At 40.4% G+C, this 17,633-nt stretch overlaps 1 protein-coding gene across 2 annotated transcripts in view; it reads left to right on the plus strand.

Moving 5' to 3' along the window:
- LOC116843284 (neuroligin-4, Y-linked-like) overlaps window positions 1-15,679 on the plus strand; it is a 289,044-nt gene extending 273,365 nt beyond the window's left edge. For both annotated transcript variants that reach the window (XM_032813593.1, XM_032813594.1), the window contains exons 11-14: window positions 9,966-10,299; window positions 10,565-10,828; window positions 11,054-11,213; window positions 12,281-15,679. In XM_032813593.1, the coding sequence (XP_032669484.1) occupies window positions 9,966-10,299; window positions 10,565-10,828; window positions 11,054-11,213; window positions 12,281-12,430 (908 nt within the window). In that variant the 3' untranslated portion in view covers window positions 12,431-15,679. The remainder of the gene's footprint in view (window positions 1-9,965; window positions 10,300-10,564; window positions 10,829-11,053; window positions 11,214-12,280) is intronic.
- The last annotated feature ends 1,954 nt before the right edge of the window (window positions 15,680-17,633 follow it).

Below are 17,633 nucleotides of genomic sequence, written 5' to 3' on the forward strand. Positions count from 1 at the left end.
ATATATATATATATATATATATATATATATATATATATATATATATATATATATATATATGTACACAAGCATAGTTTGCGGGAAAGAGAAAAAATTAGCGAAATTCACAGGATATTGCGAGACAACACGAAGACGTTGGCACCAGCTATATCTGCGATCAATCTTCGCTTCAGCCTTCCGTCGAACAGCACCCCTTTCCTGATTACAAGCTTATATCGGCGCGCGATCAAGAAAGGCGTTCTCGGATGAGCGTGTTAGATTAGCAAGTACATCCAGACGATCGTGGAAGGATCCAAGGATCCGTCGAGACGTAATTCCGTCTAATTGAATAGCAATTAGCAGCGACATCGTGCGGAATCAACCGCGTCGACCCTTCAACGCCCTTCGTCATTCCAATTTGCAGTTCTCACAGCTTCACGCGCTGTTCCCCCGCAGCTTACTCTTCGACTCTCACGTCTCGTAGTAACCCTTCGTCAAGGACACGACAACGTAGTCTGAAAACGGATATGAAGACGGAATTCGAATAACATGTTTACGCGACGCAGCCGTCGTCTCCGAGATAATGACCTGCTTCGAATTCGAAGATCGCCGGCATTTCAAGCTGCGGAAGCGGAAAACGTGTGTGTCCCTTTTCGTTGGGCCAACTTAACAATAAAAGTCTTAACAATAAAAGTCTATATATTCTTAATAAGTATCCATATGTGGCTTTAGTCACATTTCTGTTATTTGTTAAGGTCAAACGATGGAAGTTGCTAATCTCAACATAGATTTTAATACAGTGTGCTATGAAATGTTATCAGGAACGGAATGGATTTTGAAAAAAAAGTTATAAAATATCAGGTTTAAACTTTCACTGAAAAATTCGAGCTTGTAAAATAAATAAATAAAGAGTGGTTTTGAAATTTGAAAAACCCTCGCGAACCGATAACTACGACCCTAATGAATAAAAAAAATGTGTTGGTACTGATTTCAGGTCACTCCTATTGAGACCAGGATAGTTAAAGCATGATTATTTTGCAGAACAAAACTGGAATGGACACAGTGACCCTAATATTCACCACGAAATCTAACTTCTTTTTATACCAACATCTTGTTAATAGACATACACAACAAAAAATGCATACTCTTATACAACTATTAATTTGCAACTTTATACAACTCCCCAAATTTTACCTAACTTTTACTCCTATCAGGGGCGCTTGTAACCCCGCAAGGGATACAGATGTTATATCGACACTGTATTGATTTCCATGGAGTCTTAAGTTACGTGTGCATCGCGCAAGAAAATAAGCGATTGCATTACGGAATAAAAGTGTCGACATAAATTTTCCGTCACGGCCGCTCTCTACCGCCATTATTTATCTATCGATTTAGTATCTGGTGGTATCATAAACAACACGCGAAAGAGAAAAAAATATAGGATGACCGAAATCCGTAGCCGGGATGTTACCAGCGCGTTAAATAACGAAGGTCCCTTCCCGCGATAGGAAGCGCCAGCAGGATATAGGAAAGATTTTCTTGGAAGGTGGGGTACGTATGTGCAGGAAATGGGATTCCTTGTCGACGACAGGAGCGTGATCGGTGTATCGAATTCGGTGGTGTAGCCTCCGATTACAAGGATGCGAACGTGCCCGCCGAGAAGTTTCGCCGACGTAGCGGCGATAGGAGGACGAGGGACGGGGTGGATGAATGTGGCCTAAGAAAGTTTGAGAATGGCACGGGGTGGACGGTGTGGGAGTGTGAGGGTGGCCGATGGGATTCGAAGGAGGACGAGAAAATACGCCGTGGCGTTAACGGGCCGCTTAATGGATTAGGAGGAAGTAAACACTGTCAAAGAGAAGAAATTAACGGGAAGTTGGTGGCCGATAATCCTCCTTCTGTCCTCGGCTCCTCCCGGCACCACCAGATATTCGGATTTCCTGTTCCGAGTGTTTGTGCGCGCGACGAAAATAATTCCCCAACGCCCCGACGGTAATTTCACGAGGACAAGGCTTTGTTCTTAATTGGTTAATGGCGAAAATAGGACGACGCGGAATGCAACGAATGCATCCACGTGCTGAAATCCAAAGAGGCGACCTCTCTGCTTTCAAATTTCGCATATGTGATGTACACAATCGATGCGAAGAATAAAAACTTGTCGGAGAGATCAAAGATTCTGGAAATTGAAGGTGGAAGATGCTCGTCATCGCGAAATTCGGAAGATAGACATGAAATTCCACCCTTTAAAATACAATCAGTGTATTTCCTGAAATGTTGATAGTTTAGGTATAGCACTACGGATCAATAAAATCCCGCTGAAGAGGTCAGTTAATACTGTTTCTGTTATTGATGCGATTCGCAAACATAGACGGTGTCATTGCACACAAATCGCATGGATAAGCGCAGAAAGCTAGATGTGGCGCAATAACATATAATCCGTGTATTACAGATCTTGCAATGAATTTTGCTTCCAATGGACAAAATCTGGGATGTAAAATAGAGCAGTAAAGTGGGAGTATTTCCACTAACAAGTAAACCTATCCAAAAGTTATACTCCGATTTCTTTCTAATTTGGCACAAATGTAGAAGTACAAAAAATGTTTAGGTCATATTTTTTCATTTTGGCCCACTTTGAGTTTTATGGGCAGTTTATAGCTTTTTAATGTTCTCACTCCTATCATCAACAAAAATGTATAAGAAATAAAATTGAATACAAGATATAGGCTTTTTTGGTTTGCTGATTACGAATATGAAGTCAAATGTGTCAAATTATTTGTATAAATAATAAAATGTTTAAACAAAACATGTAAAAAGTTGAAAAAGTTATTTATATAAATAATGTCTCGGTTTAGCCGAGATTCGAAACATTTTTAACTAATTTAGCACAGATTTGAAATATTTCGGTTCGAATCTCGGCTAAAGAAATTTAGAATGGTTCGTGTCTCAGCTATGCCGATTTTGTTAAAATTATTTAATTATATCTTGTATTCAATTTTATTTCTTATGCATTTTCATTGCACTTATTGATAATAGGAATGAGGATATTAAAATCCATAAGCTGCCCGTAAAACTCAAAGTGGGTCAAAATAAAAAAGTATGACCTAAATATTTTTTGTACTTCTACATTTGTGCCAAATTAGAAAAAAATCGGATTGTACTTTATGGGTAGGTTTACTTAGTAAAAATCAGTAAATATTCATTGATCATAACTGAAATATTCTTTTTACTATTTCAAACATTTTTACTGATTCACTTTAAGAGAGAACAGGATCACGAATAATACAATAATTGGAGAGGTTGTGAGGACATCAAGATTCCAAAGAGGAGATGAACGTCTTCCAGAAATACCGAGCGGAAACAAAATAAAATCTTGCATCGTTAGTATTTTGAACTTAGTCTCGCGGAAAGAACCGTGAAGTGCAAGCGTGGATAAATTCGACGGATCTCATGAATTCAAGTCGCGCTAGAGAGAATCCCCTGATAAGATATTATATAACCGCGGTGTGAGAGGCTGCCAGATCGTTTTCCAGAGCGAATTTCCTCGAGGTCACACGTCGACGCGAAAGAAGCGACGACACGTCACCGCTCATCTCTCCGTCCACCCATCCGTTCGTCTGTCGTGTAATAAAGGCTGCAAAGTAGATAGCGGGACATTCAGTTGCCGATCGTAAAATAATGATCGTCCGCGAGCAGCGGTTACACCGAGATAGCATCGCTTTCTCGGGGAAATTTTGCGGGACAAATGGGATCGGCTAGGTGAAAGGGTGGTAACACACAGACGAGGATAACGTGACACACGGGGGAAGGTCGCGGGTTACGTTGGCGATAGGGTAACCGTAGTAGATGGCGGCAGATAAGTCGTGTAAAAGATACAGGAAATCTGCGACGATACGGGCGAGGGTGAGGGCGAAGCGGGTTGGAGGGGAAGAGGAGTTGAGAAAAGAGGGCGGTGGGAAGAGGTGAGCGATAGGGAAGCTCCGTGAAGGAAATACAGCGGAAGGAGTGACACCAGTGCCATGAGAGATAGCGGAGAGACGCAGGAGGGCGTCGAAAAAGCTCGGGAGGCAAATCTACCTCGCGGAAAGCGCCGGTGGTGGCGGCGACGGCCGTGGAGGCGCTGGAGACGAAGGGGGCTTGAGAAATAGTCGCGAAAGAATTTCTTATTAGATTGAAAATTCAAATAAACTCACAGTGACGTCGGTTGCATCGATTCTCGAAGCCCCCGCTGTATCCCGATCGCTCGAATCGGGTCAGTGGAGGACAGATATCCTGGCCAGGATAGCTTCCGGGAACGTGACGCGCATCGTGATGCGCGTTATTTTTGCAAACATGGTTTTAACAATCTCCTTGGCTTCACTGACTCGGGTTCTGGGATTACCGCATCTAAAAGGAGCGAGGCCACGGAATCTTAAACTGCCGCAGTCTCGCAGATCGAGATTGCGTAGATTGCTCCGCGAGAAATTGTACTCGGGAAAATGCACTCATAAAATGATACGCCACGCGTAAGATGTCGCAGCGAAGAATGAGACCAAATCGATACTCGAAAACTCTCCGATATCGCGTATAAAAATGTCGAAGGGCTGCGACCCCGAAAAACATATTCAGCTCATCGGTATTGCAAATGAGCGGGTAGACTTTTTACTCCCGACGTGTGTAGAGCAATGTAACGTATAAATCGATTTTCGGATAAATCTACATGTACGCTAGCGCGCGTGATTGATCTAAATGTAGTGCGGTGTGCGTCATAAAAAGCCACAATTGGAAAACACTTTGCCAATGTCGACAGATGCCGTGGCCGAAAAAATTCATGGAAGTTTGTCGGCAAAGGCCACGGTGCTATCTGAAACGGCGTCTGCGTTTCCAGGACGGAAGTACGAACGCATCTGTCGCTGGCTGGTCTTCGAAATCGTTCCAAAATCGCCACTGTTATCATACCGGTGTCCCGACCACATAACTGTCGATATTACGAAAGAGTCCTAATTTTGTTACCAAAAATATATATCTCCAACAATTACTTGTACAGTCATAGCTCCTTATTTGCGGGGAATAGATTTTGCCAACATGCCGCGAATATACGATGCTAAAATGTATGCAAATATTTGGGATATGTTCTAAGAAAATTGAGAGAAATTATTGGAAAAGGTGGTTTTATTTCAAGTTAATACATAATTAATATGATTTTATAATATTAAATTATAATATTATAATATTATAATATTATTTCATAATTAATTTTAATTTTTTTTATAATTAATTTAATAATTAATTTGAATTTTTATATGATTTTATATGATTTTATATGATTTTATAATATTTTTATTTTATAACTCAATATGATTTTATAATATTTTCTTTGAGATCCAGACATTATTAACATTGCAACAAATTACTTGAATATTGGATGTTTGATTAGAAATTGGCTTAAAAAATTTGGTAACTTGTTTTGTGGCACTTTGTAAGCTCCTGAACTCAAACTTATATTCGGCCATTGCTTCTTCTTCTTTTCTAAATTAGACTTTATTCCATTGAGGGATTTTCATGAAAAATTTACAAAGATCATTTGAAACTCTTATTTTATCATGGATTTTTGAAGTTCAGTGTCAGCTTTTATGTATTCGTTCTTCTTCATTCGGAACTTCAGGGGGAAGCATCTCTCCTAAATCAGTTTCAATGGAGTCTTTATTTATTTACTAATAGAATTATAATAGAATAGAATTGAAATTTTGACTTTGAATACAGAATTTTTTGATCGCAAATAAAAAGAGCGGTTACAATTTTTTACTCCGCGAATGATGAAACCACGAATAGGGAGCTTCAGCTATATAATATTCCAAACGTTTCGTTCATAGGAATCCATTTTTTTTCAGCAATTCTTTTTTTTGTAATGCTGTCCGTGCGGCAAAATTTTTTATTTCATAACGTTGCCCGTACTATAAATTTATATTTTTCACGACATTGTTCGTGTTGTTTCTAAGGATCGCAAGGGTAGCCCCAAAGAGATCCATTTTTAAATCACGTGCGACTTGATTAAATACTGCGATTAATCGGACGAATGCAAGCGACAGCCATTTATTCTTGAACGTCACACATTAAATCACAATTCGTGTCTAGTCGCCATGGCATTTCTCCTGCTGAAATCACGGCTTTTCTGCCTTTGCCGATTTCGAGGGGGGAAGGGAGAGACAAACGGAGGAGCAGGAATCGGCAGTAATTAGTTTGGCACCGGCGACTCGCGCGAACCTCTGACCCGAATTCCTGCGCATCCTTGCTTGGTCCAGGCTCGGTTCCATCCTTCCGTAATAATCGCCAGCTAGTTTTTCCGTTCGTCGGCTCGCATAGAAATCAGCTCTCGCCCTATATAGATATATATGTGCATATATGCTTAAATTTAATGCAATACTAATACTCCCCCTCGTCAGTCAGAACGGTTCTACGAGAGACCGATCAATACGTTTCCTGAAAAGTGGCGATTCGTTACACCGTTTCTCCGCCGTTGTTCACTCGCTAACTGTATGCGTATATTATAATCCCGGCAAAAATCGAGTTTGCTCATCCGCAAAATCGTCCAGAGTGCTACCGGTAGATTCATTAGCAAATCGCGCTTTGAGTTAAGTGGAATTTAGCACGCGCACAACAACTATATTCGCACGTATCTCGCGCGCGAGGCATCTCGTCGGCAAAGCCAACTAACTATAATACTAATCGGATTCTCGAGACGAAATCTCCGTGTCTAGATATAGGATTTCTGTTACTGGGATTGAAATTCGCTGCGAACACGCCGTACATCGTTGCCATGAATACTTCAAGTTACGTCAGGCGTTATGTCGGATATATGTATGGGCGATGGTATTTTATTGCATTTTATGTTCGCGATTCCTCTGCATTTGTATCGGACTAAAAAAACTTCGTTTCATCACTTACACTGGATTAAGAAAATTTTCATTGTGTCGCGTTTGCACTGTGAACCGAAATAGAAACCGAAATACGCAATTATTTCGCAGCAATTTGCATGAATTTAACTGTAATTATGGATTAAACTGTATCTAACGAAACGGCAAAATTAAATTGCTGTAGTCCGACTGCTGTGCGTTGTTACATCTGTTAAACGTGAGGAATGGTTATTGCTAATGTTCCGTCGCCGATAAAATTCTGCTTGGCGACTCCGGAAGCTATCACGCGACAGCCAATAAAAACTTCACGTGCAACGGTAATCTGGAACGTACGGCGACGGCCGTTGGTTGTGTAAAAATTCATGAACGTCCACCAGACGTTCGTGTACTCGTTCGAGAGCGCCATGAATGAAAGAGAGCCGATAGCCTAATCAAACTAAAAAATTCAACACTATGTTCGCGTCGATTCTTCTCTCCTTCTTGCTCTCTTGCTTCGTCCGGCACACAAGTCGCTGAGAAATGACATTTTCAAGTCCAGCTTTTTAACGAAGCTTTCATCGATCAGTTTCTACGTCCTCTCAATTTTCAATATTAGATATTTCACCATTTAAATATTACGTTAAAGTCTTGTTCCGACTTTCAAATTTGTATTTTGAAGTTGACTAGAATAACACAGGCGCGCGGGCGTATTTAGATGATACACTATTACACGGAAAAATTTCTGTTTAACGCCAACTACGTTCGTTAAATGTAGCTACATTTATATACACACGTTTGCGCAACTAGTATGTATAACGACTATAATAACAAAGCAACGACGAGATGACAACGAAAACAACTGTGTAATGTATGTCATTAACAAATTAAAAATTGAGCTATTTGTCTCCGCTCACGCTGCAATTTTGACAAGAATTCCCGTTCCATGTAATTTGTAGTATCTAAATTGGCATAATGTTTTTGGACTATGATCAGTCTCACGTGTATTTTGCAAGATATCAGAATTATATCTCGTTTCGATGCATAGCTGAATAGAAAATCTTTCCAAGTGAGCGATTTTATCTCCCAATCTTAAATGCTTAAAAAAATCCCACGGTTTGTATTCGTAGTTTCTTTTTAGTACACTGCACTTTTGACCTTTAACTCTACCTCGTGCTCTCTCCTTCTCTATTTATTTCCCTTTTCCTCCCCCTCTCTCTCTCTCTCTCTCTTTTCGTTCGATCCTCTTTCTCGTTTTCTTTCTCTGACGGTCCACTCCCGCGAGCACCAGCAAATCAAACATCACTGACGTGCATCGCAATAATTCACGAACCGTACGAAGGTAGCACGAAATCCTCGACAGCAATCGCATTCGACGTCACCTTGCTGCTTCCCTTCTGCTCGCTGTTCCGAGTTTCAGGTTGTCAGACATACACGGTGTCCTAGATTAATCGTATTTCCTTTTGACCGGTTGGATTCCCCGGATGACTTTCAATTAAATTTTGCCGCAATCAATTTTGCCTAATTTGTTTCCCTCCAAAGGCACGCGGAAACATATAAATCGATCATGGAGTATTCAAATAAAATTCTCAAATTCGCAACAACTCCCGATACTCTCTCCTCGAGTGCAATCCATTTGTTGTGTTCAATCTTTAGGCGAGTATAGGCAACGCAGAAAGGTGATGGACGCGCAAATTCGTTTTTCCGTGCACCGACAAGGGGCTGTCCGCATTTCCGTTCTGTAATCGAACGAGTTGCACGATACTGCGCGTGCGGCAAGGTCGTATCCTTTGAAAGGATTCGCGAATATTAAACGAGTTGCCGCGAACCGTGAATCAAAGCGAGCTCCTTTGAGGGCTCTTGCGTGCGATTCGGCGCGCCCCAGACAATTTTGCGTCTCTTACGAAACGGCGATAGCAAAACAAGCGGCTGTCGGAATCAGCGAAACAGACACGTAAGCAAATAAACTATATACAAGATACCGGCCCCGACGAGCCGATTATATTCCTTTGGCAGTTCGCGAGCGCGCATCGGCGAATCCCGCCAGAATCGAATCCCAACGTAAGTTTGTTAAGTTCGCGGACTAGTTGGAAGAATAAAACAATTTGCGACGAAAGTATCTGGAGAAGCGTCAGCGATATTCAGCGGAGTTCTGTTTCCCTGGAGTGCGAGGCATTAACAATCTGCAAGTATTGATTTACACAACGGTCCGACAATGCCGGAGTTCGAATTTCCCTTCCGGATTTTCGACCGCGACGATTTTCGAGCTTGCTGAAAAATCGTGGGATTTCTGCGGACGCCCGTATACAACTCAACCAATCGCGTCGGAAACTACGACCAGTCCGAGAGGAAAGGTGCATTGGAGCTGCGGGGCCAATGGACTCACCTACTTGACGTTGAAATATCGACCGTGGACATTCAGCGTTTCCGGTGCCTATTTTAATATTGTTTGGCGATGTCGAGCTCGTTGCATGCCTCGTCGCATCGTAACAAGATCATCCGTGGACCGGCAGCTGCAGCTGCATCCGAGCCATCGGAAACAGATTATCGTGCAAAACTTGAGACTGCGGATTACTGGATACGCGATATTCAGCTCGTCGCTAATATGTCATTTCACTGGCATTATACCCCTTTCGTTCTCTCTAACGATTTGCAATGATATATATATACGTTGCGCCACGGGGACACTGGCTCCCCGAAATTCTGATACACATACTTATTAACCTAAGCATTTCAGCGATGAGTTATATCTGCACTAAAGCGAGCGTTCTAACTAAAGCTTATATAGAATCCTCTGCGAACTCTTTCGTCGAGAATTGCCCGAAATAACAAGAGGATTCTTTCCTGAAATTTCAAAATTCGTCGACACCTCTTAGGAAGATGCTTTCTTCGAAATAGGAAGCCATTTCTTTGAAGTTTTGGCTGTTAATCTCTGCACAATGATAATCAATGTTTATTATTATCGTTTAATCATTCTTGCATTTTATATACTTTTGCAATATTTTCTCATCATAAAACATTCTGAAAAATATGTAATCTTCTTATCTCTCTCTTTATCCTAATTATTTTGCAGATCTTCTTTCACACTCTCACTACATGCTATGTGAACGACTGTTGCAGGAATGAAGCCGAAGATGAAGAATCATTACAGGGCGCATCAGCTATCGGTCTGGCTGCGCCTCGTCCCAGAGCTTCATCGTGCCGGAATGGAGGATGTTGATTCCAGGCACAACCTGTTCCGCGGCCACAGTGACCCCGGTTTGTATGACGGTTCTGTGAGGCCGGATCCCCTCAGCAGGATCAGCGAGGAGTTCAAGAGGAAGAACCTTAGCACGGAACCGCCGACCACGACCGATTACAGCATGACCACTTGTGTCAGCCTCATCCAGAGCACCAATCTTCAGAACGTTCATAACGCCAGCACCGATACTTTAGCCAGCCTGGACGCAGCTGGGTAATTGTCTGTTTTTCGTGATAATTTAATTGCCAGTCAAAAATATCACATTGGTCGTAAATCTTTTACTTTGCTTCATTCCGCTTCTGTGTTTCTGGAAACTATCAATATTAATTTCACAGAATATATTTCTTATGTACCTTTCAAGCTTTCCAATGAACATAATATATTTTTTTAGAATAAAATTCGCTTCTTTCTTCAACACGTGACCCGTCTAGCTATCTCAGCATCAAGATACAGACTAATGGGGACTTTATATTTGCAGTTACGCGGCATATTCGACGGCTTTGAGCGTGACAATCGCGATCGGCTGCAGCCTGTTGATCTTGAACGTCCTAATTTTCGCCGGCGTCTATTATCAGAGGGATAAAACGCGGCTCGAGGTGAAGAGTCTTCAGCAGCAGCAGTTGTTAAATCAACAATGCGGCCCTCGCGGCTTCACCGAGCTGAAACAACCACCACCACCGCATTCCCATTATGCCGGTGGAGGCCAAGTGATTGTCGACGTTGAGAATGAAATGTTAAGAAGGTAATGAAACATTTTTCATTTATTCACTGTTTTACGTAATATCCAGTTAAGTCGATAGAATTAAAGCAAGCTCGAAAAAAATATCAAGAGGAACGTTGTATTGCTTTAAGGAAGATTCCTTTCCGCGAATACCAACTCCATTATTGCGTTTAATACAGATACGTTGTAACTATATATTCATCTTCTCTCACACAGCAGATTCCTTAAATAATTCTGTTGTTACAGGAATGTAATGAAAGGAGGTCCTAATGATCCGAACGCTCCTTTCCAAGGCCAAGGTACTCATACGCTGCCTCACCAGCATCATTATCAAAAGCAGCATCAACAGCAACACGCCACTCTTCCTCGAGCCTCAGTCATTCAAGACATCAACACGCAAACTCAAGTATGTAACTCTCAATTTATAATATTCTTGCTTTGTTATTAAAAAGAAAAGAGAGTCATTTATTGCGTTGCTATAATTATTCTTTTCTGCTCGTTTTATTTTATCCTATTTTATCATATATTCATTTCATTAACTTCAATATTGTCTTTTGCTATTTGAAAATATGTATTAGTGCGATCGTATAAATGCATGTTAAGAAGATAATATTTGCATTTACGTTTTCTCTTCTCGTATCCGCTTACATCTCTCGTTAGATGTTTATGTTGTCAGTATATTCACGTGAAGATCGCAGCATATAATGAGACAATAAATGGCTACTTAAGATTAATAGTCTCTGTTCGATGCGCGTGTAATATTTCCGCTAATGAAATACGCTGCAGCATGGTCTTTGAAACTTTTCCTGCTTAGAGATTTAGTATCTGAGTAAAGCATGACGTAATCGGAATTATGATCATAAAATATGTCCCGAGAGCACCACTGCTGCTCCGCGTATATTTTATCTGGATGCTTTAGAATTCCGGGAAACTTCTTTAATAGGATTACGAATTGAACTTTTTAAAAAGCTCCATGTGAAACTCTTTTTTTCCCTTTATCTGGAAATGGATAATGGCGCTATCGACAGTAAATATTTTATTATCAGTCGTTGTAAGATCACGCGCACACGAAAAAATGCATTATACTACGAGCACTCCGAGTAACAGCCCAGCGACTTTATTGAGTTCAAAAGCGATTCAGATTTTAAGCTTCTCCATTTCAGCCTTTTTTTCCGGTGCGCCAGCATCATAGTACGCGAAGCGATATGCCGAGGTAATGCATAGCTGTAAAATTGAATATGCAGCCGTGCGTAAGAAAAATTGTCCGTGCACGAGCTTGTATTTAAAATGGATCAAAGCTAAAGCACATAGAAATTCCCCTTCATTGCGCGCCCTTCAATTACTCGTAACATCATTTCAACCTGCATGATCACGTTAGCGGAGAAATCTTGAAAAAGTTCAACTCTTTTATATTTTATTTTCTAAGGGCTGATCTACTCATTTCTTCTCTCTCTCTCTCTTTCTATTTTTCAGGGTCCCCCGAACGGATCAATCCACCTGACGGTGCCACGAGCTCCTCCGCCACCTAGGGCGAAGAGCCCGCCGGAAAACCAACCCCTGCTGCAGAGCGCGACGGTGTCGAGTCGCGTGTCGCAGGCGACGATGAATGAGATGCGAGTGTGATGCTTGGACCCCCCTCCGAAGCCAGTCGTTCCGGATGTCCTCACGGCGTCGACCTTGCTCTAGGCGGCTCGCCGCAGGCCTGCTGAAGCGAATCCTCCAAGGGTCATCGTTTGTTCAGCGGACCGACGCGGGATATCCCGAGGAACGCGAGCTCCGGACGAACGGAGGGGGGTGCTGGAGAAGGCCTCCTCATCGCTGAGGAGTGACCGAAGAATCGAAATCACGTCTACCGAACACGAAAAAGAGAACAGGGATTCATCGAGTCGCGTCATCGCGAGTTCAAAGCTGCGGGAATCACACAGTGAATCCAGTGAAACGCGACTCAAAGACATGTGATCTTTTTCCCTTTTTTTCCGCCTCGCGCGCGATCTTTGTGAATTCTTGTATCTAGATTTTTCACGACACGGAACGTAAAATGCGCTTTTACACAGAGATAAGAGAACAAATGGAGTTTTAAGACTCGTCTCTCGTAAAATCGCAATACACTCTTGATTTTTACGTGACCGGGGTGTTTGGTAAAAAAAAGCGCGGCTCTCATTATGAGTAACACTTGCGAAGGTCTTGAGGAAGAGATCTTCAGTCACGATAATCAATAATCGAACCCGTGATGCATGAAAGAATCAAAAGAAGACCGACGACGCCTTGCTCGAATCGGTAGACATCGACGAATATTTGCGGAGTCAAGTATCAAGAAGAGAGAGAGAGAGAGAGAGAGAGAGAGAGAGAGAGAGAGACAGAGAGAGAGAGAGAATGGCAAGTCAGGACGCCCGTCTTGAACTGATCGAAAGCTTAATCAAATTCTGCGCGAAGGAATCAAACGTGACACATTCTGCATAGTTAGTTGATAATAAAAAAAAAGAAAGATAAGAAAACAAAAACTCTAGTCGTTAAAGGAGACGGGATGAGTGGTGGTGGGCGGCTCAATGCGAATCAATGGCGACGAAGACACAGTGTAAAAATGAAATACTAGCCACTACGATGTTAGATGTTCCTTGTACATAACGTGAATTTATACCATAAGGACGCCAAAGTTTGCTACTTTGTAAGAGAACGGTATTTGCATTATCTTTCATTCGTATGTTTCTCGTATGTTTCTCGGTTAATATATCGACGTCCACGCATGACGTCATGTTGTACGAGTGTAAGGGAGAAATTTCGGGAGCATATAATGAGCGAGCTTATTCATCGACAACAAACAGACATCGCGCTTCTCTGAGTTTTCGAAACTTTCGAGTCCTCGAATTATCGGTATTTCGCATTACTTCGTAATGTTTGCCCACGAAGTTCTTCTCTCCTTTTCATGTTCCTCTTTAGCTTAGATTTCGTGGGAAATATTGATTCTCGCACAGGGCGTTCGAGTTCCCTGCGCGTTCATGATCATAACTAAACATAAATTGAAATTAACTGACTGACGCGAAAGGATTCCGTCGATGAGAGCGATGCCGCTCATTACCGTTGCTCTAATTAATGCCGACTGCCATTCGGGGTGGCTTTATTGCGTGGATGTGTGTACTGCACGTATTGAGTTATGATATATGATACGCACATAATATGATCTTTGTATCCTCTTCATGTACACGTATTCCCTCATGTGTGTTATATATATGAAGGATGACCGAACAGTTTCTTAAATGATTTGCCGCGAACTTTCTGATTTTCTCGACTGCTCCTTCTTTGTTTTTCTCGCAATGTGATCTCTTACTGTGCAATGTAAACCGAGACCGCGTGCAGAAAACTACGTGAACGCTATTCTTCTCTTTCCTATCTTTCGCACTTCTTTTGAATCCTTGAGACTTTACTAAGCGGTCATCCTTATTATATAGAGTGTTTCACACTCGGCATACCATTCGCGACAGTCCAACCCCTTTTAGAATTGTCATTCCCCTCGTAAGACACAATCAAACGTCGTCTTGATCAACTGGTGTCGATTCTTCGAAGTTTGACTTCCATTGGATACACCGTGTACGTGATTACATTTTTTGTATAAATATACATATATAAATACGTATAAGTGTAAAATAAAGACTAACGTAAATCTGTTATGCGTAATACACTGCCACAAGACTATAGAAATTAACGAGAAGATCTCACGAGACCTGCGATTCTTTTCATCTTTTACGAGATAACTGCTTTGAGCGATTTTGCAAAATAAATTCATATATTTATTTAAACGTATTAATTGCATAAGTATATACATATGTGTATGCACATGTGTGCATCGTTGCGAAGTGCGTTTTCACAGGCGCTGGTCGGACAAAAATCATCTCTTAACATCCATCGTTTTGCAAATTTTCTTACATAAAATCAATAACAAGTTTTTGAAGATGAAAAGAATTGGTAAGCTGACTGTCATTAAAATCCCTTTCGCGAGGATCGATTTATCGAGAATTCGACAGAGGAAAGTCAAAGTTTTTGTACATAAGCGTCTTTGCTAAACGTGATATCAAAGAACTCGTTTTGCTTGCTTTCTGCGCAAAACGGCGGTCGCGGCCACGAAGTGACTTAGTTAGCTCCTGGTGTATCCTTGGATCCTTAGATAATCAAAGGATCTTACCGTCCTAGAGGGATCTTCTACTTTTTTAATCGAACGGTTCCAAGCTCGTAGAACGGATGAATCTTCAATTAGCTGGGGAAAGCTTCGCTCAGAACACACGAGTACGAATCCTAAGATACAAAGGACGGATTCTAAAGATGCAAAAAGGAAAAGAAAATAGATTGGAGCCGCGACGCCTTACGGAACAATCGCGATTCGTGTCCGAGATTGGAATTTTCAAAACAAAACGAAAAATGCGGAAAAAAGGAACGACGCCATCTCGCCGAACGTAAATTTTAGCAGGATTTGCAAGCGTAAACTAAATATCGTGGGCGTTGTACGATATCATCATCAAGTACGGGACAATCCGAATATACTAAAGATTAAGGAACAAAGCTCGTAATAGTAATAAGAGAAGGAAAAACGGGAAAAAGGAAGAACAGAGAAAGAGAGAAAATAAGGAAAAAAAATACTCCGGACAGTTAAGCAGATGTTTAAAAATTTAAAAAATAAACATATATTATATATATATATTATATATATATATATAAATTACGGATCGTAATAAATTATTATGACGGATATTATTATATTTATGTGAGACCTTTAGCTGGCCTCGCGCTCTCCTAGAACGATACCTCGATTACACCTTCCGGCCGAGGGCGAGGCTACCTGTTACGTTTAACATTTTGTTGTCAAATTGTAAATATATAACGATATACATGGAAGAGCGTCAATTCTGCGTTCTTTACCTATTGCATCCAACTTTCCGCCTGTTCTTTTATATATACACGCACTTACTTTTTAGTCTTTAACAAATTATTACTCAGTGACACGAAGTAGTAGTAAAAAGATTGGTAATAATTTACTTTTCAATCTTTTCGTTTCTAAACTCTTAATAACACTTAAATATTTAAATGTTCAAGTACTTAGTTTTTTCGTGATTTGCAATTTTTAGTTTCAACATTTAAACGTGTTTTCTCTTAAACTTTTGATTTTAAGAAACTTGTGTCACTTATCTACGTAGTCACACATTCTTCATTATTCACATTTTATTTATTCATTATCTGACTGCACAAGTGAGTCTAGCGTAAAGCTATTTTGAATAGTTAACGAGATGAATTTTGAAATATTAAACTATAATATATGTATACGTACAATTATATATTAACTATATATTAAAGAATTATATACTTTATAATTCTTATCGCATAGTTGTCAACTAAATATAAAAATGAGGCCAACACAGAACAATTTCATAGCGATTATGAAACTCTTGAGCGAAAGTCTTGTCATTATTTAATTCTTAATGATAAATTTAGTTTCGTACAACCCAGTCATCTTAATAAATTCGAAAAAGTTTTATTAATTTTTAAAATATAAAATTCTATCAAAATTTCTGCAGTGATCGCTTTCATCTTCAGAGAAGAACGACAGAATTGCGGCCTCTGTTGTACATTAAAGGAACATGGATCCTGCATTACTGCAGCTCTCAGTATATACCGACTGCAGATGCATTGCAAGAGGATATTCAGAAGAGATTCTCAGGGTGTACCCTTTGTGAGCAAATACTCCATTTCTTATCTTTGGAAGACAAGTGCAGGATCTGAACGATGCAGCCATCCAATATCCAAAGAGCCAAAGAAGAAGTTCTGAGTTATCCATACGCGATACAACCGCGGCCAATAATGCTGACCAATACTCGGGCATGGTATATTTGCGCTCTTCTCGCACACCAAGTGCGAACTTGTGTGACATCCGTGTACAGATTGTTCACGACCGACATTGCCTGTCGCGTAGCGACCGACTGCCCGTCTGAATAGCACTCAGTGTGTGTGTATGTGTGTGTGTGAGTGTGTGAATTAACTATAAATATACTGCACTTAGATCGAACAGCATCAAAGGTGATGAAAAGTGATGGAAACGTCGTTCATGCTATGAAAGGAGCAATTTTTAGCTTAGACGAGACGCACTAATCGTAACTCAAACAAACAACCTAACATTTACTTCGTCTTATTTTAATTTTGTATAACATACTTTTTTTATAAAGTAAAGAAATATGTTATTTCATATATAAAGCAATATTCTCATACATGTTTTTAAATCTACGAGAAATTTAGCTCTCTTCTCTCATCCTTGTTTTAATTTTTCATAAATTGAAATTTATTCATTTGCTCCTGAAATATTTTGAAATTACTTTTTATCTTCTCGTTTCCAGTTGTTATGCGAAATGTAGAGGTCGAAGTTGTCGCTTGAGAATTCGATCGAAATGTTTATAAAGAAAGTGAGATATTAAAGAACTTGGAAATTATCTTACTTGGAAATTTGATAAGCCTTAATTAATTGAGAAATGAAATCGTGAAACGTTACTCTTTCATAGTATGTGACAATTCTTGTAATCATATACCATTTTGTGCCTTATGCAATTAATATTACTGGTGCGTTCCTATGCGCACGTTCGCGACGCAAAATTCGAATTAATCCGTAACGATATTTTATTAAACAAAATAGGTAACCTGATAGGATGTATGCTCGTTAATATGCAGAAACGCTTGTATATTTAATAAATCCAGTCCGGCCATGTAACATTCACGGAACGATATTTAAAATAAAATTGGTTATCACATCCTTTAATTAAATGCAAGAAGATTTAGCATGCATCCACGTTTT

This window comes from Odontomachus brunneus, unplaced genomic scaffold (assembly GCF_010583005.1).
Source record: "Odontomachus brunneus isolate Ranch 3 - 2012 unplaced genomic scaffold, Obru_v1 Obru_scaffold_031, whole genome shotgun sequence".
In the NCBI taxonomy this organism is placed as follows: Eukaryota; Metazoa; Arthropoda; class Insecta; order Hymenoptera; family Formicidae; genus Odontomachus; species Odontomachus brunneus.